The 27701-nt window shown below is 40.6% G+C and overlaps 1 protein-coding gene across 1 annotated transcript; it reads right to left on the bottom strand.

Moving 5' to 3' along the window:
* Positions 1 to 21: 21 nt before the first annotated feature.
* LOC124157913 (pneumococcal serine-rich repeat protein-like) lies at positions 22 to 27701 on the bottom strand. The gene is made up of 12 exons (XM_046532997.1): positions 21985 to 27701; positions 17612 to 17716; positions 13684 to 14000; positions 11591 to 11669; positions 10311 to 10454; positions 8493 to 8720; positions 7373 to 7496; positions 7138 to 7275; positions 5794 to 5969; positions 5250 to 5388; positions 4773 to 4878; positions 22 to 1023 (listed from the first exon to the last, which is right to left on the bottom strand). Exons 1-12 carry the CDS (start codon positions 25930 to 25932, stop codon positions 843 to 845), a joined length of 5685 nt encoding a protein of 1894 aa, XP_046388953.1. The 5' UTR covers positions 25933 to 27701; the 3' UTR covers positions 22 to 842.

The raw sequence follows: 27701 nt of genomic DNA, 5'->3' as shown, positions 1-27701 counted from the left end.
TATAAAGGAATGAGATGCACATTTTCAGGTAAGGCACACATGGATGTGCCCTTTTAATTTCATACTTTAATCTCATTTTAACAATGGTGGCTTCTTATTCCACACAACAGTTATAATAACAATATGAGAACTGAAACTTGAGCAGAGTAAAACACATGCCTTTCAATTAAATTAAACTTCATCCATTCCATTCTCCATTCTAAAATCATTTCTCTGATGTACCCGGCTCATGAGCCAGTATAAATATCACAGACAGTTCAACTTTTATTTCAAAGTCTTTAACACATTTATAATGGTCCCACATATATCGCCTCGGAACATACTTGCATCAAAACTAGGATGCATTTCACTTCCATTTCGAAGACTTTCACAGAGCGATTCACCATCTTCACACGATCATTAAATTGGCAAAAATCCAGCTCTAGACAGCGTAAGTGCACAATATTTTTTACAGCCTTGACTGAGGCAATGGGCCCATGTCCTTCACACGGTGGCAGCAAACGCATGCTTCATTCATCACAAACACTGTCAGCATGCCACCATCGCCACTCCTCTGCCATTATTTACAATGAAGAACCAGCATTTCCAACCCTCAAGAAAAGTGAGCTAAATGCAAGCATCCTATCTTCTTCTTTTATTGAATCCACGTCAGTATCTTCCATATGACCTTCTCCTTCCAGATGTGCATCTGTTCATCTGCAGCTTTAGCTATGGATACCTGCAGTTATCATAGAAATGCACTGCAACAACTTAAAATTGGAATGCTAACCCACAATACATTGTTTCTGAGCAACTCCACATTAACCATTAGTCCAGTTTTTAAGTCTTTTCATTCCTTCCAATCACCTTCCAGTAGAAAATATAGTGTCGAACTCCTGTAATAGGCACTCAATCACCAGATTCTGTTGCATCAGGTCGAGAGCCATGTTGAGTGATTCCTGCTTTGGCCACATTAAGGTCGGACCGAACACAATTGCCAGGTTGGCAATGTGCATTCGATTGAAGTCTTGATAACTGGTAACTCTGTGGAAAGGGAAATTTTCATTTTAAGAAAAGGAAATTTCATGTCACTGTTACAGAGCATGTACAGAATATGGACATAGCACCTATCTTAACCCATTAAATCCCAAGCATGTAAATAACTTAAAAATTCCAAATGTTTTGATAAATTAGCATTAAAACAGACTTAAATAAGGCAAATTATCGATTTTTATATTTTTATTGTTTTTAGTTTGCCGTTGGTGAAACGTTGCGCATACGCAACGTTGGGAGTTCCCCTGGTCAAATGAGCCGTTTTGCCTTTTTTTCGGAACTCTTTTCATTTTGCAAATAATTCTGATTTATTATAACCCAAACATATATTTAACCGAAAATATTGATTAAACTTTGAATTGTTCATGAAATTTAGAAGAGCAATCAGTATGTAGATGAATTATGCATTTTTGGTAATCACTAATTTTCTGGCTGCTACAAACTCGGCATCTTCATCGTGAATGTTTTCGTCACGATCAATATTGTGGCCAACCTTGTCTTCCTTACTGCATTTCGCTTACTATTTATTCCGTTATATCCAATGTTATGGCAATTTTAGTTACTATAAGGGTAGTTGCCTAAATCGAAACTTGAAACTTGTGCGTGGTGGAAGGCTCCATATTATCAATAACAGACAATTTATTTCACCCACAAAGTATTTATAAAAATATATAGTATTTGACCGGTTTCAGCTGTTACACCATTATAAGGCACAGAAAATATAAAGTAACCGGTCAAATAATAGGAATTTTTACATCGCGAAAGTAACAAAGTGTCTGCTTTTGAAAATGAGTAATTTCTCCTTCACTGTTTTCTTTTTTCTTGAGGAAACATAACACTATATCTGAACAAAAATATGCCTGACTGATGGTTGATCCAATTACAACTTCAAATTTACAAATGGATCCATTATACCGAAATTTCGTGATACATTTAGTTACATATCAAGCCAACTCAAAGAATAACGCATTCTTTTTACCGATCATACAATCAAAACAACCTTACTTTCCCTTGGACAGTTCCTTTTGAGTGCGAGGAAGGCAACTTGCGACTCTGTTTTCTCTCACACTACAAGGGATTCTTTAGTCATAACTGGGAAAAATCCCATTTGAGACAAAAGTATCAGTAAAAAATAACTTGAAATTATTTTCAAAATACAATAAGTGATACCTTGCAACTTCAATAACTTTTGCCAGGCCAACTACAACCCTTTCCACTAAACTCAAAGAGGTATCAGTTTTTTCAGATGCTCATCCATAGACAGAAAATTTTCCCAAGGAAGATATCATTCTCCACAAATTAACCCCAAATCTTACTGGTTTTCCTCTTATAAACATCTTAACTGAAATGCAGCCAAAATATGGCATCATCTTCTCGTAAAAAGATAATTTATGAGAAATTGCTTCAAGCCGTTGAAATATTTGGTTGAGCTCGCAAAGTATGGACGTATCTTAGAAAACTTATCCCCCTTGTCCAAACTTCTGTTACCAACCAGGCGTATGAACATTTTAGGTTCAACAAAACGCTTCATCAGGGACATCGTTTGACGCACAAGAGGAACGCATTTATCAGCGTCCTTACTCCAGTAATATTTTGTAGCTAAGGTGTGATAACCACTAAACATCAGAACGGAAGAAATACCACACTATTGTAATATTTTCTGAGAATTTCACGCACTATGATCACTGACGATAGTGAGCAACTCATGCTGCAAATGTGGGTTCAGGTAATTTGGAGGGAACAATTGTTCAACAGACAACCACAGATATAGTAAAAGCAGATGGAACAGAACATTGCCCCTTCTAGATACCGTAATACCCATAAAGCCCTTTACCTGAGTCAATATACCAAGAAATATTTTTCTTGGAATCCCGGTGCATTCATCGTCACTCATGGTTCTCAAAAAATTTCTTTCGAAATGGCCTGAACCTTCATTTGGAGCCTTACCAGCTCATTATCGTCAGCGGCCAGTGGGCATGAATTTCTCAGAAAATACTGCGATAGTGTGATCCCTCTTTTCTCTCCATTCATTTTGCTCACTCACCAACCCCCGCTGTTCACGGAGACCCATTGGTGCCGGGATATCCCCGCCCAGCCTAACTATGCATTTTACCCTCCCACTACCTTCCCTTTTAATCATAGTCAACTACACCACGTAAATACGACTTTACGATCTATTTGCTAACCCTCACATTCTCACTTGCTTTTAGCATACTTGTCAACTGTGTTAAGCAGATCGTTCTTACCTTAGGATGCCCGTATATCTTGGAATTGCAGACTCCTACAGAAATCTGGACATTTTTCTGGGCAACTCTATAGCAAAGTTTTTATGCACCTTTTAGTTTAGGTCATAGTAAATTTCCACTATAGCGAAAGTTAACGCTGATTTAATCTTGCTCGATACGTGAAGTTAAAAACATCTAACAGTAACAACTCGGTGAAAACTCACCACCTGCCAAACATCCTAGTAAGGACCCTTCAACACTTATGTAGATTTATATTTAGGACTAAAATACTGTACAATTGCCTAAAACTAAAGTTTCACCATTAAAAGGTAACATATTCTTGATAAGAATTTCATTTTTCAGTCCAAAAAGAAACACTCTAAACAACTACCGCCGCGGCGCGCCGTTTACCTAGATTACCGGGGTTCTCCCAACGTTGCGTGAACGCAACACTTCCTTTATTCTTAAATAATTTAAAAACCACTTAGTCAAATTCACCCAAATTGTTGCAATGGCCTAGAATACAAATGCATCATTGTATTTGCAGAGAGATATAATCATCGAGTGCCTCAGATTTAGCATAAAATGTAAACTTAGAAGATAGCCTAGAATAACGACTTACATATAAATGAAAAGGTCATTGTAAAAACAAAAGTTATTAAATCTCTTCCGTAGAAAAATTTATAATGTTTTAAAAAGCATTGAATTACCTATGTTAAAAATATTAACTATTTATCAACAACAAATACGGAGAAAAAAAATCGCAAAGTTTGCGTTGCGTTCACGCAACGTTGGGAAGAAATGGGTTAAGCTAAAATTACACTATATTAGTCCTTGCAAAAACTGAGAATTCTAGTGAGTTCTACAGGATAGAACATAGAATGCTCAAGACCATAATAGATGCTTCAAGATTTGAAATTTTGGCAAAAAAAATTGTTGTTTAATCCAAAATTTTGACGAAAACACACAAACAGAATATGCTAAACAATTTGAAAAAAATATTAAATAAATTAAAGTTAAGAAATTTTCCCAGGTAGATATGAGGATTTTCTCTGAGAAGGAAATGGTATAAAGGTACCCTAGGTGACACCACCAGTGATATATGTACAGTCAAAGAGCTAAGATACCATAGCTGTTTTTCTGAGGATAATATATGAAGATTTCTAGATGACTGGACCAACATGCAATGGGAAAACCATTTAGGAGTCATATTTCACCCAGAAATAATGGCAATATGATCCCACAGTGAAATATTTTTTTGCGTAAGATGGCTCAAGACCCCTGCCCTCCTATGCAGGTCAATGCAAAAAATACCTGACTCCCGATTCCCCCATAAATTTCATACCTTGGCCCACTTAAAGGTCAATGAAGCATTGAAAATTACATAGACCACTCTGATAACTAGTTTACCTCATGAGGTGGGCCTCAAAAATTTTTTGGGATAATACTTGGGGAGGAGAGTAAAGTTAAAAAAATTTGTGAGAGTACTACTAGAGATAGGTTAGAATAAATTACCTGAGTAAATGCTGTAACAGGTACTTCAAGGTATCATAGTTGGCCACAGGCAAAATCTTCACAATCTCCTTGAATTCATGCAACTGCTCTTTCTTGTTTGAATTGGCTGAAAGAACAAACAATAATCCATCTTTAAAAAATGATTCAACACCAAAATGAAAGAAAAACATTTATAACATCAGGGAATGATTCCTGATGTTATAAAAGTTAAGAAAATATTGTCATGATAAATCCTTTAGTAAAGTGCAGGACCCAAAATCCAGGATCCCCTAATCTGGGAACACCCTTACTTTAGTACAAGATATCAGACTGAAACCTGAGTATATGCATGCGAAAGATAACTATTGCAATTACTGAAGAAGTGAGCGAATTTAATTGTATACTTTGGGCGGAAATTGCTTTAGGGTGAGCTTAGAATACCAGTTCAATTTACTTGAGCACTCAAGTGCTAAGTTCAAGTTGCTGACAAACACTTACTTGATGCAGTGAGAGCCCTGTTGAACAGGGAATATGGAATGAGTGGTTCTTTGAGTTCTCGGAAGAAGAGCTTTAAAGCTCCAGTGAGGACATGAACATCTTCTTCCATGTCTACTATAGATAAATTATTCTGATCCACCTGGAAAAGAGAGAAAACTTATAAGCATTTCAAACATAGTCATCAGACTGGTGTCAAATGAAAGAAAGGAATTGATTTATTTCGCAGATACGAAGTTGCTCCTAAGAATTCACAAAAAAAATAATAATGCTCTCATAACTCCATAGAAAAATGGATGACAAACTCAGCAAATAGAGATTAAATATGTGAACTCAAAACAGGAAATCATTCTCCGTAATCAACTTTTACTAAATTCCAAGATTCAATTAACTCTTTTGATTCTCCTCGAAAATTTGAACTTGACCCATTTAAGAATATGTAGGAGAAAAACTAAGGGCTATTGTCAATGGATATAAAATAATTGAGTTTTTAATAAAGAAATATTCTCTGAAATTCTTTCCTCAATAATTTTTATGGTTTACTTACCTGAAGGCGAATCTTTTGCACCTGGGATAAATTCCCAGAGGCCCGATAAAGGCCGTCAGCTTTCATGTTTTCTGGCTTTGACTCAATGGCTGCTATGCACCTCTGTACAAAGAGTGGGATTCTTGGAATTCCCTCTCCACTGACTTGCTCCAAATAACTGCCAAATGCAGGTTCATCTGAAAAAAATAAACGACAAGCATTTTTCAAAAGGCTACTAAAATTAGTTACCAAACACAGTTGTGGTACTACTGAAGGTCAATTCATAGAAAAATTAGTAATAAATCAAGGTCAGGGAGCACTTAATCTGAGATTACAATACCCTTAGTCAATGAAGAAAATCGTTGAAAAAATTAGGGCAGAACCCAGTTGAATTAAAGGGAAAATTTGCCCAGTGTTTGGTCTTTTTTGAATTATAATATGATTTTCAAGCACCCTGCAATGCAATCGTTTGGTTTATCTGCTTTTCATGTGTGTTATGTTAACTCAAACTATGAATAATGGAAATGAAATCTCAGGATAAAAAGAATATGGATATTAATATGGAATGGAGGAATAAGCTACGGAAAAGACAACAAGACCGCCAAGGAGCAATTCAGTTTAATTTTAATGCAGTGCCTGCTTCCATGTAGTTTGAAGTTGGTTCTTAGAAGAGGAATGGATGGCAACTGGTACTAGTTGATTTTTTGCAAAAATACTCCAGAACCAATAAACTAATTTTTTGTTTAGTATTTTATTGAATTTTTTTATAAACTGTCCTTAAGTGAACCACATCCCATTCCCAGAGACTGTTGCCCTACATTCGACTACAAGTTTAAGATGAAACAATTCCAATTTCTTAAGACTTGAAACACCTGAGTTAGGAAATGGTCAACAATTACATTTTTATATATGGTGACAATTGATTAAATAGCAGCATTCAGTGAAGATTAGCTATCGTATTATAAAGTATTGCTATACATTTTGTAAAAAAAATGGAACAAGTTCAGGGAATTAGCATCACCAATAAAATTTTGAGCTCTAAAACCATATTAAAATTGGCCTTGATGTGTATTAAAATGGAATAACACTTGAGACTGTCAATGGATAGGTAGATCAACCAATACATACATGAACAAAGTGGAAGGGTAAGTTTTTCAGACTCATGAGGCAGACTCAAATTTTGCAGTCCTGACTACTACCCGCACACACTTTTGCCATTTGCACAGCAGTAAATATTCAAAATGACACATGGCAACAATGAATTCCATTTGTATTGACTTAAATGACTAGCTGTTATTTACCTTGAGCATTTTACCAAGGCTTAAATGTGACTTCAAGTGATATATCTCATGAAAATGTAGTTACCTTTCCAAATGCCCTTTTTCACGAGGGTCTCCATGGTTGGTCTGCGATGGAAAAATTTCTTCAGGCGAGCTTTGATTTTCACCTGCCTCTCAGTGGAATTTGTTGAACTCAGGTCTTCCATACTGGCATCCTTCTTCACTATAATTATGAGATAAAACAATAATTAGGTTAATTTTCTCTATCATCAAAAGAGAAGGATTATTTTAAAAGGAAAAAGCAGCGGATAGAGCCTCACCTTTGACTGATTTGGAGCGGCCTATCCGCGGGAATTTCTTCTGCTCATCGGGAGAGTTGGGCTCCAGGAAATTCCTTATCTCAACAGGATTTTGCTGCCTGGGAGACCCATCAAAACCAGACGGCTGGAAATTAATGCATGTCAATAATATCAACACAAGATAAATAGTGCACTTTCACCCATTGCTATGACAATCATACTGGGTCATTCTATGTCGATACCTCCACTGCATAACCGCTCAACAATTGCCCACCGAATCGAATCTGCTTATCTAGAAGCCCGATAGTATGAATGCACTCAGCTGACAATAGCCAGAGCAAAAATGCTCCAATGCTGGAAAATTGGAGGTGAGCATTTATGCTCCATCTATTGTCAGCTGAGCGCATTTGTATTGTCGGGCTCCAAGATGAGTGGATTTGATTCAGTGGGCGATTGTTGAGTGGTTTTGCAGTGAGTTATCGATGTGATTCATTCCAACACAAAACTCAGCCCTCTAATATTCCTTCCAAATTTGGAATATGCAGAGATCCTTGCACGTATCTAATGATAAAATGCCAACTTACAGACTTTTCCAACCATTTAGTTATAAGTCATATGAAAATAGAGTTGGGAAAATTTATGAAATTTCAGCAGATCTAGCAATAGATGAAAAAGTATCCCTCTATTTTTAACATTAAGAAATCCTTCTTTCTTATCCATCTGCATAAAAAGCATTACCCTACTCCTGTAATAAATGACACCACATTAATAACAGCAGAGAAACCAAGTCATTAGGAATCACTGTTTCAGAAATTTTAAAGTGGACAAATTGGAAAAACTTTCTGTGCAACATTGTGAAAAAAATTACAATTTCAAGAGTCTGAATGAAAGGTAAAAACTCAACATGCAAATATTCAAAACCATTGCCATCAATTGTTGATATCTTGGTTTCCATAGGCTGTGGTGCCCCATTTACGCCTGAAAATTTTATATTACAACTTTAGAACTCTGGCTGGAGTGGTTAATATCATCCCATTACTGAAAAAATTGGGGTGCGGTAAAATGTTTCTTTTTCATGTTGATTTGAAGTGAAAAAACCCTTTTATTACTTGCAAGATCCATGCATGGTCTGAATATTTACCAGTTTAGAAATGGCTCCAGAAATGCTCTGATACCATGATTCAACATTCTGAGCATTGTCATCCTGGCATAGGACTTGCAGACCCAACACAGTGCTGACACGGAACACATTTCTCCGACTAGAGAGCTGATCATCACGGTCCACAAGGGCACCGTTGAGGTCAACACACAACTCTGGCATTGCTCCAGAATCTCCAGGACTAACATTCCCTCCCAGCGATCCAGATTTCTGGAAATATCAGAGGAAATGGAAATAAATCATTAATCACCACTAAAATCACTAATAACAACATATGTGTCAATAGCATTGCATGTTGTAAAAACATAAAAATAGGCCAATAAAATTCCACATGCTTTACTGCACTTGGAAGTAAAGATAATTGCAAATTACACAGTTTTCTGTGCATTTGAAATTAAAGACAACCATATTATATATTGAAACCCCCTTCCTATTCTCCCAAGAATACCCCACAAATTGTATCCCCTCCCCAATGATCACCTCCAAAAAATATTTTCTGGCTATGTACTTCCTTTCTTTCATACAAAGGGAGTTGTTTCCTAGTCTCAACAGCATCTTTCTAAGTGGATCAAAATCGATTCATTGATTATATAATCATAAGGATTTTCATTAAAAAAACGTGAAATGATCCAAAATACAAATGCAATGAATTTCAGTGATACAAGCTTACTAGCTGGCAAAAATTATTGTAAAAAAATGTATAGAGCTACCATAAATTGATCAAAGCCACATGATGAAAGAGGGTGGATTTGCACGTCTGTGGTCTGGGGCAGGGGGGGGGGGGGGGAGAGGGGGGATGGGTCTGACAGGTCTTCTCATTTTTGAGATTAAAAAAAATACAACAATCACTGCACAAAATATTCTCTTTTTTTATGTGAAAGTTATTAATATGAAATGAAATGATTGAGACTGTATAATACACAAAATAAAATGAAAATAATGATAAATGTATTACAAATCTTGTCTATTTTTTAAGCATCTGGGGGGCGTCTTGCCCCATGCCCACCCCTAAATCTACCTATGTTAGGAAAGCAGTGGCGCGGGCTCGAGGGGGCCTGAGCCCCCTCAAAAATTCGTCATGGGTGTGGGGAAAAAATGTGTTAGGCTTGCTGATTTTCCCCGGAGTGTCCAAATATCGAGATTAGAGTTCTCAGGGCTCTAATGTTGATCATATGACTCTTCTAAAATGCTCAAAAAACTTAAAACTCACTACTTATAATATTTACCGGGGCAAGGTCCCCGGTTTGAGCCCCCCAATATTTTTTGTAAGTCGGCACCCCTGTAGGAAAGGCATATTCACTGTAAAACTACATATTCCCCAATTAAATAGTAAACAAATGCATTAGTTACCATATTACCCTTCTTCATGTCCATGGCCTGAGAATAACAAACAACTGTAGAGTAAGTCAAATTTTGAGCAAGAGCATAAGTGGCTCAATCCAGGGAGGAAGTTTTTTTGACTCATGGAACCAATCATGGATAAAGTGGTGGACAGCAAGTAGGCGAGGGGGGTCAGTCATCAAGGTGGCCAACAATTGGGCTCAGGACTCATCTCTGTGATGAATTTCAGTAAACTGGATATTTGATAAAGACCGATTTCTAATATAGTCGTTCCCTATAATACCCAGGAAGAATCCAAAATCTCACCATATAGAAGTGAATTGGCCAATTAAAAAGATACATGGGGCTCAATCTGAAATTTCATATGGAGGGATAATCAAGATGTGAGGGAGTCACGTCATCACCATCTTGGAGGTACATAACTCCTGAGCAAAACAATACAATTAAATAAATACTTACAAGAGCAGTAAATGTTTTGGCATCCTTGAAGAACAGCAGGAAAAGCTCTGTTAGGACAACATGACTAGGAGCCCAGTTCTTCCTCACTCTCTTCTTATTTTCAGTGATTTTAGTCTTGTTCAACGTCCCCTCCTTCAGCACATACTATAAAGGTAAGGGAGAGAAACACACTCAGTATCAGGAAACAGGGCATATGTATTTCAGTCGTGGCAAGACAAAATTTTAACTCACACTCAGATGCTTTTTAAATTTCTCCAGCCTGACCAATGTCCATGTTAAAACAAAGAGTAAATAGAACACTAATAAATAAATAAATGATTTAAAATTCACATTAATCGTGAAACGTTATCACAAAAATCATTAATCTTACAGAAAGAGCAAATATGAAGACATATTCCAAGGAAGAGCAAGCTTGTACATCCATAATAACTAATGAGGTATTTGGAGGAGGTGATTGACAGCTAATGTCATTTACAACATGAGAGGAGGGTTAGTACGGAAGTATAGATGGAGAGAAACTCGGTACAAGTGCTCTCCACAAAGAACCTAAACAAGAACCAAGCATTCTCATAAATCTCCACCACCATAGGGATTTAACTTCTGAACCCCAATTTTTGGGGTAGAAAACCAATACCCTAAGCCATTTTATTAATTAATCTCTTCTGGCAGTCAATGAAGAGTTCAAAATATTTAACGCGTTGAAATATGCATTCTGCCAACATCAAGCTGAATATTCATGTCAAAAATTTCTAGCAAAAATGAAACTTGAGATAACTGCATAATAGATTTCATAAAACTGAAAAGATAAATTCTGAAATGAACTTTGAATATAAAATGCAAATGAGATCAATGAAAATTTTACCTATAGTTGAGGAAATCACATGTCAGGATAAGGAATTTTTCTTCAAAACATTAGAGAAACTATTACAGTTTCAAACATAAAACTGCAAATGCTTGTTATTGCGTTTTAACAAATCATGTAGAATCAAATATTTAGTTTCTCTAGATATTAAACTGCTCTGACTTTCTGCCAAACAAAATTAAATTATGAACTTATGTCCTATTAGAATAAATTTGATTTGATTCTGAAAGTGTTTACGTACATATTCTTTCACATTAAATACATTAAATTTAATGAATTTATTTGGTGTGTTGTTTGCTATTTTCTATTTCCTATAATCTGTAAAGTTTAATGTAAGAATATGATAAATGAGTTAACCCATAAATACATAGATAAATAAAGTTAAGTAAGAAAGTAGTTGTCGAGATTGTTTCCTCACCATATTTCCATCCCAGAGTTGGGGCCAGTCTTTGGCAGAGGGCACTTTCACAGGAAGAGGGATTTTAACTTCACCCGTCCTAAAAGTAAAGAGCGAGTAATGATAATAAGTAACAATAGTCATGATACTAAAACAAACCATCGAATTCTATCCTCAGATTCTTACGGCTTGTCAATTTGATGCAGTGAATCAAAAGAAAAAACTTCAGTGTGAGTGAAAAAAAATTTTCATGCAGGAATTCGCTCTAAAGCCTATTATATCTCTTATTTAAAAACTTATTTAACAGCCAAGAATCTCTTCAAATCACAGCCTCGGTTATTGAACTTCAGCATTTTCTCACCATTAATTATATCAATTGATTTTATGATAAATTCAGATGAAATAAAAAACTAGCAATTCCACTTGCCTAAATCTCGGCGGTCAAAGTTATCAATCCTTTCATGGAAGGATTACTATGAAGCTTCATTTCTTGAAGTAGTTATCTATCTCTACTAATTACATAAGGTTTTACCATGTACATATTCTACTTTCAGTAAAGTACCCATTGGAGTCATGAGTTTGGGGAGACTGGTTAGCAAAGTTACAGAGAAATAATTAAAAAATGGCTAATCAAATAATGGATAGTCAACGGCCTAATATCCCTCTAGAGTGAAGCAGTAATAGTATCAGGGAAGGAGAAATTTCATTGGAATTTGTAATTAGCAATTTCTGGTGTAATTAACGGTTACTCATGCGATATTTTCCAAATCACATTACTTAAAAAGTTACTTCTTATGCAGCCATACGTAGGGGTGAAAAGTTATTCACATAAAGGGCGAACTTTAGCATAAAAAAATCATTTGGCTAAGCCAGGATTTAAACTTGGATCACCCAAATTGCTGTTTGAGAATGCAATCAGTCACACCACTGCCAATTCTTCTTTCTACACACCAACTTCAAAGCTAGAGGGTGTGGTATTTGGTGAGGGTTGTTAATAGTGTGTCCAAGATCGAAGAACTAATGTTTGTTTCTGCTACGAGAGCAGTCATTTTTGTTTATTTTGTAAAAGCATGCATCTTTTGTTGTGTAAGTATGATGCAGTAAGTTTTTTCCTGTTGTGTGGAGAGCATGTTGTAATGGTGTGCTAAGTTATAATAATGGTGTGTACAAGTACCAGTTGGAAGTAGTCATTGTGTAAGAACAGAAGATTATTGGCCGGCCTCGGTGGCGGCGGGGTAAAGTCCTCGCCTGCCAAACCGAAGGTCGCGGGTTCGAGTCCCGCCTGGGTAAGTTACTCTTATCCAGGGCGTGGGCGTGTGTGAATGTCCTTCATTGTTAATCGTTAATTCCCCATTGTAAAGGCCGTAAATGCGCTGTTTATGGGGTAGTGGAAATAAATAAATAAATTATTTAACAAGGGTGAGATCAGAGCCGGCCTTAGGGCGGGGCGACTGCCCCGGGCCCCGCGCTTTCGTGAAAAAAAAATTAAAATATACGATAGTTTGAAAATGCAATTTCAACTATTACTGTATTGTTAAGTCCGTGCTAGAAAAAAAATAATATTATGAAAAAGGAATAATAATGTAGTAATTTAAAGTAAAAAGTGCACTTTTTACGTTTATTTTACGTTATAATTTTATGAATAAATACTATTATAAATTTTATTTGTATTATACTATTTTGAACTCAACTGCGTGATGGTATCATAACGGCGTAATTACGAAGTCTGAATTTGGGAGGGGAACACATACTTATGTTAGCCAGAGAGTGGTAGGGATTCAAAATGCTCGAGTTTGTAGATGGGGTATAGAGTTTAATATTTTAAGTGAAGGGCCCCGCACTGAAGGTTCGCCCCTAGCCCCGCACCTGCTTGCGCCGTCCCTGGGTGAGATGGGTTGGTGGTATACCTGGTAGCATACTTCACCAGCACTTTGGGAGGTCCAGATTCAAATCCTGGCTAAGCCAAATAATTTTTCATGGCAAATTTCATCTCAATAAGTAATATCTTGTTGAATGAAAAGTAATTGAGATATCTAAAACATATCTTCATCCCCAAACATAAATTATCAAATTCTTGCCTCCATTACAGTGTGAGGTTGTAAGAAAACACTCACCCAGGCTCCCCAATGACCATTGAGCGCGTTTTGGCAGCTCTGGTGGACCTCCCGCCCCCTCGCAAGTCTTTCTCCAACGAATTGTCCCGCAGCTGGATGAGTCGACCTCCTTTCTCCCACTGGTCCATCTTCATCTTCACTATGGGCATGGCTACCATGTCATCACGGCTGACGCCCACCATACCACTGCCAACGCTGTGGCTGCTCCCGCCCCTCTCCACGGCATCCCTGGAGCCCTCCTCTCCACCCGAAGACCGTCCCGAGATGAAGGAATCAGATCCAGCCGGAGAGCCAGAGACAGCCACGGGAGGCGGAGTCTTGAGGTGAGAAAAAGAAACGTAGTTACATACATTAGAATATTTATGACACTTTGAGTTTGAAAAAAAAATCAGTCCATCGTCTTCCATTGTTTCATTAATTACCAAGTCCTTGAGATATCAGCATAGACATGCTCGTACTTAAAACACTTGTCAAAAAGGAAGATAAACATCAGTCAACTACCTACAAACTACCCAATACCAACTCATATATTGAGTTACTTACATAAAATATTTCGACTTCACTATTTACAATTAAACCAAATACTTCCCCAGACCATACAACCATACTTGTATTATAAAAAAATATATCCTAAATTCCGAGGTCATTAAAATAGAACATACTAAAAATTGAATTAAAATTTTTAATGCGGGACAAAGCACATCAAGTGATACGGCTGTTATAGCTCCACCATTCATACACTACTTCCCATTACTCATAATCCAGTTAATACACTGTTCAAGTATGAGATATTTGATTCATTTACTTAGAAAGTCATTAAAATGTCAGAAAATAAAATTTGATCATTTGAAAAACCATAAATTAGATTCATGCAAATTCCATATATGATATACAGAATTATTATTCACATGATGATCAATGACCTACACTAAATTCACTTTCTATCGATATTTCAGAGGGTTTCAGGGCATATACAAACTAAATCTAAAGAACGTTGATATGAACATACACCTTATCTTATCTGGAGGTCATTATACTAACTGAAATATCTGGTGATCACACAGATCTAACATGCCCCTCAGTCACAACACATTAGGTCCCACTGGTAAAATCCCATACTAGCATTGGAACTTCATAATAATCTCTTAGTTTTGTATGATATAAATATGTATCTGACAAAATGAGCTCAACCAAAGGAAATAAAAAAAGGAAAAAGCATTTATTGATTTTGATTTCATAATTTTTAATCTTCTACATTTAAAACTTCTCAAGTTTACATTTCAAGAAATTATAAAATAGATTTCAAGAAAATGCATTTATGAAACTTTGACATTAAGAGTTACTGGGTAAGGACTACTTCATAACTAAAGTTCTCCAATCCTAATTAACCATGGATATTCATCCCAGTAATCGGAGGCTGGATATATGTAATGCACCAATTTTGCTGTTTTAGGGAGCAGAATCAGAGGAAGAACAAGGAAAGAATCAACTGGCAGATTAATAAAGGTGAAAAGTGTACTCTAAAAGGAAAACAAAGAGACCAACCACTGAGAAAATACCCAGGAAAATGTTTCAATTTTTGTGCAAGACAAATATCTGAAGTACCCATTTTCTTTACAGCAGTGAGACACACTACATGAAAAAAATAGAGGGGATAGGAAATAGATAAGAATATCTGGAATGCATCACAGGAGGAGAGATCAGAGGGATAGATAAAAAGCATCGTGAAAAAATAATAACAATGGGAGTATGGGCGTACCCAGAATCATAACTAGGGGGGTGGGTGACAAAACTAGCTGTGGTCGTTCAAGTTGTAACTTTTTTGCACAGAAAAGGTTAATGAAACCAAAATTTTAAGGAAATTATGACAGCAATTTATTAGTTTTTATAATTATATTTGCTTGAAAAAATAATGATTTTTATTTTAGTTCCAGGTTTTCATACTAATATCATTTTCCTTCAAAAGGAAATTTTTTTCATAACTTTTGTTTTGAACTAAATTTATTTTCGCTTCTAGGCGGGGAGGTTGCCTTGGATACGCTCATGAACGGGAGGGCATAGAAGCTTTCACTGAGTGAATGGAGAGACAGATGTGAATGAAGTTTTCAAACTTAGCGAGGTAATAATTCCGGGGCAGGGTGTAAATGATAATGGGGAGTAAACAAAACTTGCCACCATAACCACGGTCATGACTGGAAATTTATATCTTAGTGATATAGTTACAGACTATATCACACTGTGAATAAATTGTTGAGAAAAAAAGAGCACAAGTTCAGGGCCTCTCGATGGCAGGCCTGCAAGTTGATGAGCAGAGTCGCATATTGAAACTTTGGTGAAGTAGTACGACCTCACTCACAAGACTTTATCTGATACATATGACTTTCCTTCCATGAGCTTCACCACACCTGGGGTAATGTGAAAATAAGTAAATCTTCTAAACCTTTTTGCTCTGCACCAGAGGAGGGTTTGGAATTAGGAGGGAAAAAAGTGATGATCAATCTGATGGTATGCTTACAGGTTTGGAAAAGAGGCGAAGGAAGAGGGATGGGATGATACTGCATCATCATAATTAAGGTGACATGAGCCATCACCAGAGACTACCACTAGTTAAGCAGTGAGTATCCGTAGATGGAATCATTGTCAGTTAACAAGGTCTTCAATTTTTTTCAGGAAGAGATAAAAACTTTTGTTTGCAATTAATTACATGCTATTGGAAGTTTACTGAAACATTTTCACATAATTTTTGTCACACTCAAGGCATTTTTGTGAGCTCTGCAGCATCCTATTATATAGCTATGTCAAAGGACTCTCCCTCAATGTCACAGAGGCAGCATACTACCACTTGTTTCAATGCTTTGTTGGTCCTGACATTTATTCTAATGAGGCATGAATTCAACTCCAGAGAAAGACAATAATCATTTTCTGCTAGATCTGGGCTGTATGACTAAGGGTTTTGTCTCCTATGACTATTGAATCCAGGAGTTCCTCGACCTATTCCCAGTAGCCCTCAAGGAATTAGTGGGCAGTTTCAACCCATTGCTACTGGTGATCTTTGGTGACCCACATGGACAAAACCTTGTGAAAATACAAATGCTCCATCACAATCTCGTCAAAAAAAGTCTCACCGACTAATTCACAGAGCTCCCCAAACCATCACTTATCAATATTCAAGCATTGACCTCTCCTCTTAAGCAGTCACTTTGCAAAAACTGATGGCTGTCCAGCACACTGTTTATCATGGAACTCATTGTGTCCATTTCTACACTTTTTTCACTATTTTTCAAGTTTATGATACCAACACACTGCAGTGCATACACTTCACATTGGAATGGAATCATAAGCACATAAAAACGAACCACAGAATGAAACTACACCAGACAGTAGTGGAAGTGGAAGATTCAATGCAAATGGCAGATAAATTAAGACTAACAATTAGCCCCACCGGCAGCAATGAGTGGCGACTAAGTACATGCTAGTGTTGAGAGTCTAACAGTGTGTCTTAATTTAAATCAGTTATAGGTTCCTGGCTTAATCAAAAAGCTTTTTACTCTTTAAATTAATTTCTAAAATGTGATAACATTGTGATATCCTTTGGTATTGTTTCATATTTTTTCTCATTTTGAAATTATTATTGTATATTCTATCACCTCCTGAAAACTTATGTATTTTCCATAGAGCAACTAGTGTATTTTTCACTGACCATTACTTTTGTATTTTCCATTGTATGTTGATGCATTTTATGACAAAGACTAGGTACTGCCAATTCAATTTGATTTACATCCAATGAAAACATTATGTACTATTATTATTATTGAATCATTATTCACCAAATTCAGAGCTTATAGACCAATTTTATAGACAATCCTTTTGATTTTCACTTCAAACGGCTTGAAAAAATAAGGGTTTGCAGATATTGGAGGAAACTTACCTGTGGTTGAGAAACTACTGTGACTTCAGGAAGGGTCCAGGATGACTCATTGCTGTTTTCTTCAAAGAAGTAAACTCGTCCTTCCATATCATTGGAAGAGTACCACTGAAAAGGAGAGAAAAGATAGATATAGAGTCATGTTTCACTCAAGACAACACACACAGATACATGTAAACAAAATTCAATACCATTTTTAATAAGCTCATGAAGACTTTAAAATATATACTATATAACTAGTATAACTAACTAAAAAATATATACCTTTCCAATGAAGTCAAAGTGATAAATTACACACAACTAAATACATAGCTACGTCTTTAACGCTAATAGCACCACTCTTATCCCCAACACTTGAGAATGTGTTACTACATAAAGAAAGCTATACATGCATGGGAAGTGGCAGGTAATACTCCACCTCCGCCTTTTATTACTAGAATTTATGGCAAAAAAGCCATAAATTTTCCTTAACTCATGCCACTCTATATTTAGGTATAACTGTCATCATGTAGTCTTTATTAGCTATTTCAGCAGAAAAGTAAATGAGTACTTTTACAGGAATAAAAGGTGCAGAGTATATAATAACTGGAAGAGACTCATGAGAGAAAAGAAGATAGAATCATGGTGGTCAATCCTGACTAGGTAAGCAACCAGAAGCTCTCTCCCGAAGACAATGTAAATACAGGTCAACTTCCATGGGTTGGCAATAAAATATTGTCTGCAGATGTGGCCTACACTGTCCACAAAATGTCATAATCAACATACAACAATGAATCAATATCCAAAGAATTTAAAACTTTCATTAAAGTTTGAAATGGCATGATAGTATTATACCTAATATACTTCACCATAACTGATCACGACGGTGGAATCTAGCCTGCTTTAATTCATTTTGCCTCTTTCATGGAAATAATGAATTGAAATGGCCAGGAGCAACTGAATCAATCAGAAGAGAAAACTAACTTCTCTAGGCAGTGGCTAGAAGATGAACTAAGGCATGACCAACCAGACATCCAACCACAGTCTGAAGTCATGAAATTGGCATCATCTAGGACAACCCATCCACGTGCCACCAATCCCAATTTTTTTAGACCTAAGCTTTAAATCTCCATTCTGAATTGACCTCAGCAGTAGGGCCACGTAACACAAAATGCAAGAGTTGAATGCAAAAAAGAATTGAGACAGGTTCCTGAGGAGCAGATGGTCATTTTACATGGTGTAATACAGTCTGGCAAGAGTGTGACTCACTGGTGGGTAGTGATCCACCCTTGTGCAAAGCAAGTTTCACTCAGGTGGCACAACCCACTGGTAGGTCACACCTAATTTCCATTTGCACCATGTAGGCAACCATCTATATATTGGGTACATTGAATTTGATGTCTATCCACTTATTTCTCTAGATGACGACAGCCAAAAAATAAATAAAAATAGTGAATATCTATAACTGAGGGTTAACAGAGTTCGAGGGGTATGGAATAGCCACCAGGATAAGCGGTAGGTGCGAGATTAATAAATTGCGGAATTTTGAGATAATTGGTTCAAAATGGTGAGTTTTACGGCTTCCTGAGGGATAATTTATTAATCATTACACTATTTTATTAGTAATATCTATCCAATTAAGTAAAACGGATTAAACTAAAAAATTTTTTTGAGCTCTGGGGGGGTTTTTATCCCCCAAAACCCCCCCCCCCCCACCCTCGTTGCGCCACTGGCAGTCATGAATCCTACTGTAAATGTGGCAAGACCGAACATGAGTAAAATTATGAGCTCTGTGTATTGACCAACTAGTTAAAGTAGGTACCTAATGGAAGCAGAAATGACTAAATCACCACCGAAGCATGAATTTACCCACACCCTTTTGTTAACCACATTTAAATTATGTTAAGAAGGTTTTTGGGAAAAGCAATAACCCCTATCATCTAAAGACACAGCTTCCTACGGGTAAACTAATTTAGCTCTTTAGGCGTAAGCCCCAATTCTTCCATTAGGCATGTTTTCCTTCCTCCCATTCCTCTCACATGATATCCTTACCCTTTAATGATCTTAAAATACCCCTGCGCTCCTCATCATCATCTCCTCCTACTTACGCTACCTCCTTCACGTAGTGCCCATGAAAAATTAAAGGCCGCCATCAAAAAATGTGAGCATTCATACTTGCTTTCAAGTTGGTGAAGAAAATATATAATTATCCACAGGAGTGTATTAGGCCAGAACTTCCTGATGACATACATAAGTAGCAAGACTCATAATTTCGTGAATGCACTATGGAAATACCACAAACTACTAGCTTACAACTTTATCAAAGCGGATGCAAACTGGGATCTCTTTCACCTCACTGTCGAGACAGCATGATATCAATTGGTGACTTTTTCTGCTTTAAGGGTGTCCCAAAAAAGTTTTAGCAGCAGCTAATAAGTTGAGAAGGTTGTGTAGAAAAACTTTCCTATTTAGTTATTAGACCCAAATAATTAAAATAGCATGCATTCCCTTTCAAAACAAAACCTATGGAGCCACTTCCTTCTTTCAATTCACTTGCAATGACAATAATAAGAAAAAATTGTAATTCAAACAAAAAAAAACCAGCCGAAATGCTAGATAAGTAAAGTAGATGCTTCATTTTACCTTCACCACCCTGAAAACAGTGCATTTAAGGCCTTAACACAGGGGAATCTAACAAGTGACACCATAAGGCATGACTTGAACCTGCAACCTTCGGTTTGACAGGCAACAAAGTTACCAACATAACTACCACCAAGGCCAGCAAGCTCTGATACTCTGAAATAGCTACCCCCTATACAAATAAAGATACCCTGTATCAAAACCATGTTCATAAACAATGTCACACTCGGAAACAAAGTTTAAATGGCATCACATGATCTCACTATGAAGGATTTTATCAAGATCTCACCAGAGGGAGATTGCAGGAAGGGAATAATTACGGCTCCCAATGCAAGTTTTTACTTCACTAGCTCAGAGAACAACATTTAGAGATAATTGGAGTGTACCGAAAAAGCACTATCTAAGTATTTGTATTATTCCAAGGAGGTATTGCATACCACCAGGCGCCATGGAAAATGGTGAACCACAACGCTCAAAACAACAACCTCTGCCTCTGCGTTCCACCCATAACACTAACTAAAATAGCGATAACCATTCCAAGTCTGCTGGAGAATGTCGGGCATATCATGGCCCAAATAACCCTCCCTTAGGGACGCCTAATTTAAATTCAGAAAATGCTCACCGGAGTTACAACTGAGGGATGGTGGGCTTACAACAACATAACATTTAGTAATGCCCACAATGAAAACTCATGAAATTATCTCAGTTTCGAACAAGATAGCCTTCCTAAATCGTCATGTAAAATTATTCATAATCCATTAACTCAACTCTATAAATTTTTGACTGAAATGATATACAGTATCAATAATAAGCCCCTTGAGTTGTACTTCCCAGGACAGATGCCATAATGGAAGGACAATCAACTACTCATGCACTTGAAAAATCAAACTGCTGGTTAATGGTGACCCTGAAATCAAGGTAAGATAATTTTTTTGGGCAGTGGTTAGCTCTCAAAGAAACTAATGGAAACATTTTTTACTTTTTTTTCCAAAGAAATAACTTGGAATGGCAAAACACTAAAACACCAACACTATCTCAATGATGAATGAGGCAAGATACTGCAAACGTCATCTGTGAAAAGGAAATACATGAGAAATAGAACAGTTGGTCATAAAAAGATTAAAGATGAGGGAAGATGAGATAATATATAAACAAAAAGATGTATAATTAAAAGGGTGCCAATCTTTCAAAAACTATGATTTTGGTAATACAGTTAGATTTACTTTTCAATATTTTCCTCCATTCTTCCCCCACCCCAAAATTTTCTCAATGGCAACACTTCTGCCATACATGCCCCCTGCATGCAGCCAATAATCATATCTTTCCTAAAAATAGTTTGAGAGATTTTTCATAAATCATATTTGCCGCAATGTTTGAGACGTTTACCAAAAATTCAGCAAAATTCAAACTAAGCAATTATCAACCAGCAAACACTTCTGCAGTGAATCTCACATTAAAATCACATTTATATAGGAAATGCATTCTGGAAGTGAGTGGTTTTTAATGCCATTCACCTGATTATGTAGAGAATGATTCACCTGATTATGTCATGACTGTCAATGAGATGGCTAATGACTCTGGTAAATGACTCGCAAAATGCCTCTCAGCGCACCTTATATATCGTATCCACACTCATGGGGCAGGGGAACGTAGAGCAGAGCTCAATGGAATTTAGAGCATGCCTCTTGTTTTGATGGAATAATAGTGTTGGGTGGGTGGGAGTATGAAAGGGTTATTAGCAGCATTCTTTTGTTTACCTCCTCGGCCGACCTGTCTGGAGTGCCGCAACCCACTGACAGCGACGACTCCTCGGCGTCAAACTTGGTGCTCTCCAGAAACTCCTCTTCGTCCTCGACGGAGCACCACCCGGACAGACCTCGCTTCCACGCCTCTATGTCACTCGAGTAACTGCCTTTCCGTCTCCCTCGCACGTAAACGCCCTTCCAATCACCACTCTCTTCAGCATCCTCACACTCCTCTCCATCCATCACCTCCTCTTCGTCTTCTTCCTCATCCATTTCCTCTTCACCCTCCCCTTCCTCCTCGTCTCCTCGCTTGGGCGACTCCAGGCTCAACTCCGACCCGCCGTCCGAGGGGGCTTCGGAGAGCCTTGGACCACCACCGGCCCCTTTGCTGTCGCCAGACGAGGATGCAACACTCGGCTTGTCTCTTGTGGGCTTCGCTGGGGGCAGTCTGGGTGAGGGGGGCGCCACCGGACATGCGACCCTCTTACCTCTCCCTGCTTCCCATGCAGCGGCAGCACCAGACTTGACACTCGGAGAATCCTTCTCATTGACCTCTTTCGAGCCCTTATCCTCTGTAAATTTCTCTGTTGAAGACGATTTGCTCCTCGCACCTACAGGTGGCGACTCGTACTCGGCCGTGGAGGAAACAGCTGATCGAACATCATCACCTGAAGACGTAGAAGTCTTGCTTGAGGACTCTACCACCTCCTGAGTGCTTTTGGGGCCTATTTTGGGGGACGCACCACCTTTCCCAGGGGCCTCCGATGGCGTTTTCACCGTGGAAACTTTGACCTTCTCTTCCGCCTCCGCGGAGGGCACGGTTATCGCCGTGGCATTCTTCTCGCCTTCCTGACGATGTTCTTTCGGCTTGATGTTCTTGCGAGGTGGCTTCACTCTGGGGGGAAGGTTAAGGGGGCGTGGCTGATCCCCTACAGAAGACGAGGAAGAGAGGGAAACGTTGTCACAACTGGAGGACTTAGCGCTGCTTGTACTCGTGTTGTTGTTGTTTCCGTATCCACCGGTCGTGGGGATTTCCTGGGAAGAAGAAGAGGCCGAAGCGGATGACAGCTTGGACTCGGAAGACGTGGTCGATCGAAAAGAGTCGCTTTGCGATATCCTTGACCTATGACCTTCCGGAGTGCCCGGGATGATGATCAACCCGTCGCCATCGTCGCATGTCAGGTCATCCTCCGTGAACTTCGACCTCCTGGGCCAATCATCGTCGTCCTCGGGAAGGGAGCGGGTCACTGGTTGGGCGGAAACGGAGTTGGGGCTTCCGGAAGGGGGCTTTCCGTTCATGGGTGACTTTGCAGTTTGAGAAGTTGGGGATCCCGGGCTCGTCCCGTCCTCCGTCTCGTTCTTCGACGTTTTTCTGAACGCTTTCGGGGAGTACAAGTTGGAGGAGGTCTTCCGGGCCACGCCATTCGTCTTGGGCTCTTCCTTTTCGGGAGGCGACTCCTTGTCCTTCACCCCAAACTCTTTGCCGAACTTTCCCTTGCCCATTATCGCCATGCCCTCCGATATGGTCCTTCTGGAGAGAGACGAAGAAACGGCGCTGACCTTTCGCTCTGGCTCCTTGTTCCCTTCAGGTGTCGCTGAGGACTTGTTGTCGAGGCCCAGGGCGGAGAGTCTGGAGGCTATTCCCTCGCCCCTCGCCCTCAGACCGCCCCTGATGCACACTCCGTCGACCCCGTCAAGAGCCGCGCCGTCCATTCCCCAAATACCCTTGTACCCGCCCACTTTCGAAGCTTCGGGTCCGCCCTGGTTGTCGCAATCCTTCTTGCTGAATGACGTGACGTCCACACCGCAACAGCACTCGCCCTCCAGGCAGGAACAGGCGTCTTCGTAGATGCTAATCTCGCCCCCACTGCCTCGCCTAGTCCTGTTCAGGGACCTCTCCGCAACTCCCTTCACGCCGCCCCGCAGCTCAACTCCTGCCTCCTGTTGTGGCCTCACTTCCTTCCCAACCTTCTCCTCCATCGTGACCCCGCCCTCTTCGTCCTCCACCGCGTCCTTGCTGGATCGCAACTCCGATAGCCAGTGGGTCAGCGGACTCTGCTGGCAGGGATCCGCTTGGATCGGAGGAGAGGATTTCGGAGTGGACTGAAGTCGGGTCGGTGTGGAAGACTCCAGATGTTTGAAATTGCCGTACTTGACCGTTGGGGATGAGGGCTCGGATTGTCTCTGGGGGAGCTTAGGAGACTGCTTCGGTGACTGCAATCGTCTCGCAGGGGCAGGGGGCGTGGTCGGTTTCTTCGGAGAAGGTGGTGTAGACTGCGCGTCTCCTGACGACGACGATTGTTGACTGTTTACGGAAGTCTGACTGCCGAAATGTACGCGATTGTTGACTGTAGCATTTTTCGCGCCCACAAGTGGTGCAATATCATTCTTTGATGATTGACTGTTCGGGGAAGACTGAATATCGGGGTTGTTCGAAGAACTAGAATTGGAAGGCTTATCGGAGACGGAGTTGGCACAGCTTGAATCCGATCGAACATTAGTGATAGGCCGAGATTGTTCACCAGGATTCTTACTTAAGGTGGCACTTTGCACGCCAAAGCCTGTTGTTGCACTGTCTATCGTCGATTGCCTGTTTGGAGTGGAATGGCAAATGGGATTGCTTGAAATTGAACTGGAAGGCTGAATCTGGGACTTGGTCGAACTGGAAGTCTTAATTGAGACGGAATTCACAGGGCTGATGGTGGCTGAAGATTTGTCGCTGGTAGACTTTAAATCGCCGTGGGAGGGGACTTGAGCGTCGCAGTGGGCCACTTGTGGCGCGGGGGAGATCTCCGCGCGGGAGGACAGCCTCTGATGCGACGCAGACGCCTTCGCGACGGTCGCCGCCTCCCGACTGCCCGCTCTTGCGACGACTTCCTCCCGACTATCAGCGGACTCGGCCGCCGCAACATCCTCACCGCCAACCTTGCGGTCTACGCTAGGCTCGCTCCCCCTTCTTGGAAAACTCTCGCAATTACGACGCACTCCTTCATCCGCCGTAATTTCCACACCCGATGCGGCAATTCCCTTTTCAGTAGCCTCGTCTGGGCTATTCACAGAGGCTTCTCCGACAAACGAGCAATGATACTCGCAAGCGGGTGCAGAGGTCTTCTTCTTAGGGGTGAGTACCAAGGAAGTGCTGTTCACGTCTTCGCCGTCCATGGACCGCGAGACCTGAGCCCCGCCCTTGCCGCTCGACCTCCAGTGGTGGCTCTGACCCTTTGTCCTCGGGTAGGTGGCCCGTGACTCGAAGGCCCCGACCATGAGGGCCGTGGGGGTCTGCACGGCCACCGAGCGAACCTCTACGGTGGCCCTTCGCCGGATCACAGAGGTCCCCGTGCCTTCGGAGGGCCTCCGGAAAGACTTGTCTCCCCTGCTGCTTTCCTCTTTTTCTTCTTCTTCCTCATCGTCCGAATAGCTTTCCTCAAGGTATCGCTCCGGCTCCGGAGGAATTTCAACTTGGTTCGCCAACGCATCTCCGACCTCGTCCTCGGTCACCGCACACCTTTCCACTTTGACCGCGCTCCTCGGCGCCGGGGTGGGTTTCTTCGCCTCCGATGAGTTGGGCACGAGGTTTCTGGCCGCAGAGGTGGGCCCTTCGCTTCCCTCCCCGGCCCTCTGAAGTGGCGACGCCGGTATGTTGTCGCTACCACCGCACGGGTGTGGTTTGGGCGAACTGAGGAAAGCGGGCGGGGGGGACATGCATGAAGGAGACGTCGATGAGTACGAAAAGTATGCAGAGGAGGCGGTCGAGGATGGGCTATCCCAGGGAACGGAGTGCTCGGGACCCTTGACCGGTGGCGTGTCGGGGGCAGCGCCTTTCACGCCCCCTTCAGCCGTCGCCGCCGCCGCCCTGCTCGGCCTCGGGGGCGGTGCGGGTCGGGGCAGAACCCTGGGGGATGGTGGGGCGACGTGCCCTACCCACGGAGACCCGTAGCCTACGGCCCCCGAATGCGCCATCGTCGTAATCCTCCTCTTTAAAGAGTCAACGGGTCATCCGGGCGGAACCGTAGTGAACACGCCCTTCTTATTTCGCGTGCTTGCTCAGCCGATTCCACCACTCGGATGTTTGAAGGCGATTTCTTATTCACACGAGAACAGGACACTCCGTGCACTCCCAAGCGGAGGAAGAGAGAGCAAGTGGCAACTCCCCGCCTCCTTCCCTCCTCACTGACTCATGCCAACTAGATTATTTTCCTTCCTCAGTCAAGTGAGTGCGAGGGAAATGTCGGGGAGGGAAATTTTATTTGACACCAGCTCGAGTATCAATAACATGGTAGCGGCATATAATAAAATAAACTGAAAAAACACTTTTGCACTCTAATATCCAAGGCTGATTGATTCTCAGAATGTTGACTCAAATGATAAAATGAGGATGACGAACAATGATGAGACACTTTGGGATCTTATCGACGAATCGGTTAAGAGGACGTTTGTTTATCTTTAGACAACGTCACAAATTGCACTTGTTAGAAACAAAGGCCAAAGCAAGCGTGATAGTTACAGCGCACCTTCTCCGTTACACCTGACGCACTCCAAGGAACTCAGTTGAGGCGAAAGTAGAAGAACGAGATCCTAGGGAACTCCCCTCACCCACACTCTCTTGAACCCTAAAGGACGGCGCGAGACAATTTCAGATACCTCAACACACACAGGCGCAAGCGTCAACTTTTTTCTTTCCTCTAAAAATATACGCACAAATTTTTACGAATAGGAATCTAAACAACTCTCGCGATTTAGTCACAGAGGTTTTAAAAACCGGCGAGAGAGATTTTTTTCATAAGGCACTGCAACGACACAACGTGACGATGCGAGAATCAGTGGTAAGAACAGCCTGACACTCTCCGTCAAAAAAATCACATCCACTAGTATGAGGTTAGACCACGCGTAATTCAATGGAATGCAGAACTTCACGATCCTTTCTCTCCTCGGGAACAATTAGACACGTCACAGAGAGCGCTCACAAAATCCGAAATGGAAAGGAAGAAATTCGAAGCTTCGGTTCGCAGGTACTACTTTCACGGGTCGGTGTTTGACAATTTGGGAGTGGGGGAACACGAACTTCGAAGAATTAGGGAGTGGGGCTGGTGAATTGAGGCGAAAAATCACGGGAGCACCACCGTTTTTTTCCTCCACACACTTCGGAAGAATTTCCTCCTTTTTCTCCTCGATTATCCTCGTGGAAAATTGCGACACAAACTGGGGTTCCTGACACTAGTTTTCGCCGCCCTCAAGTAAAGTTGAGAAGCGATACGAAAAACGAGCGAAGCAAGTATTTACGTCTTCTCTTGCCAAAATTCACCAAGGAGATATTGGCGAACCGATCATTGCTCCAAATACAGTCCCCGCTGGAGTGAGGAAAGGGTTCCGGCTAAGCGGCCGGCCCTCGGCCCCGTCTGACGAGGGATCAACTGGGCAATTCACCGCGGAAGCAGTCCTCGCGTCGAAAGGCGGCAGTCCGCGCGTATCTCCGGACGACTCGCGAATGAAGCGGGGACAAACTTTGCGACTCATGACAGGAGAGGGGGGTGGGTGAATGAGGGGAGGGAGAGGAAGTCTTGCGAGAGGAGAGAAGGGGCACGCCCACCAATACACCACAACAATGCTCCGATCGCAAACACTGACAACTGCGCAGCGATCGAGGAAGTTTTCGGAGGAATATAACACGTCGCTCGCGCTCGGCGGGACTATACTCCCGCTGAGGCCCGCGTTGACTGACTGTGTCGGGG

Source organism: Ischnura elegans, chromosome 4 (assembly GCF_921293095.1).
Source record: "Ischnura elegans chromosome 4, ioIscEleg1.1, whole genome shotgun sequence".
Lineage (NCBI taxonomy): Eukaryota > Metazoa > Arthropoda > Insecta > Odonata > Coenagrionidae > Ischnura > Ischnura elegans.
The sequence above is the reverse complement of the archived record's forward strand: the minus strand, read 5'-3'. Positions and strand labels throughout refer to the sequence as shown.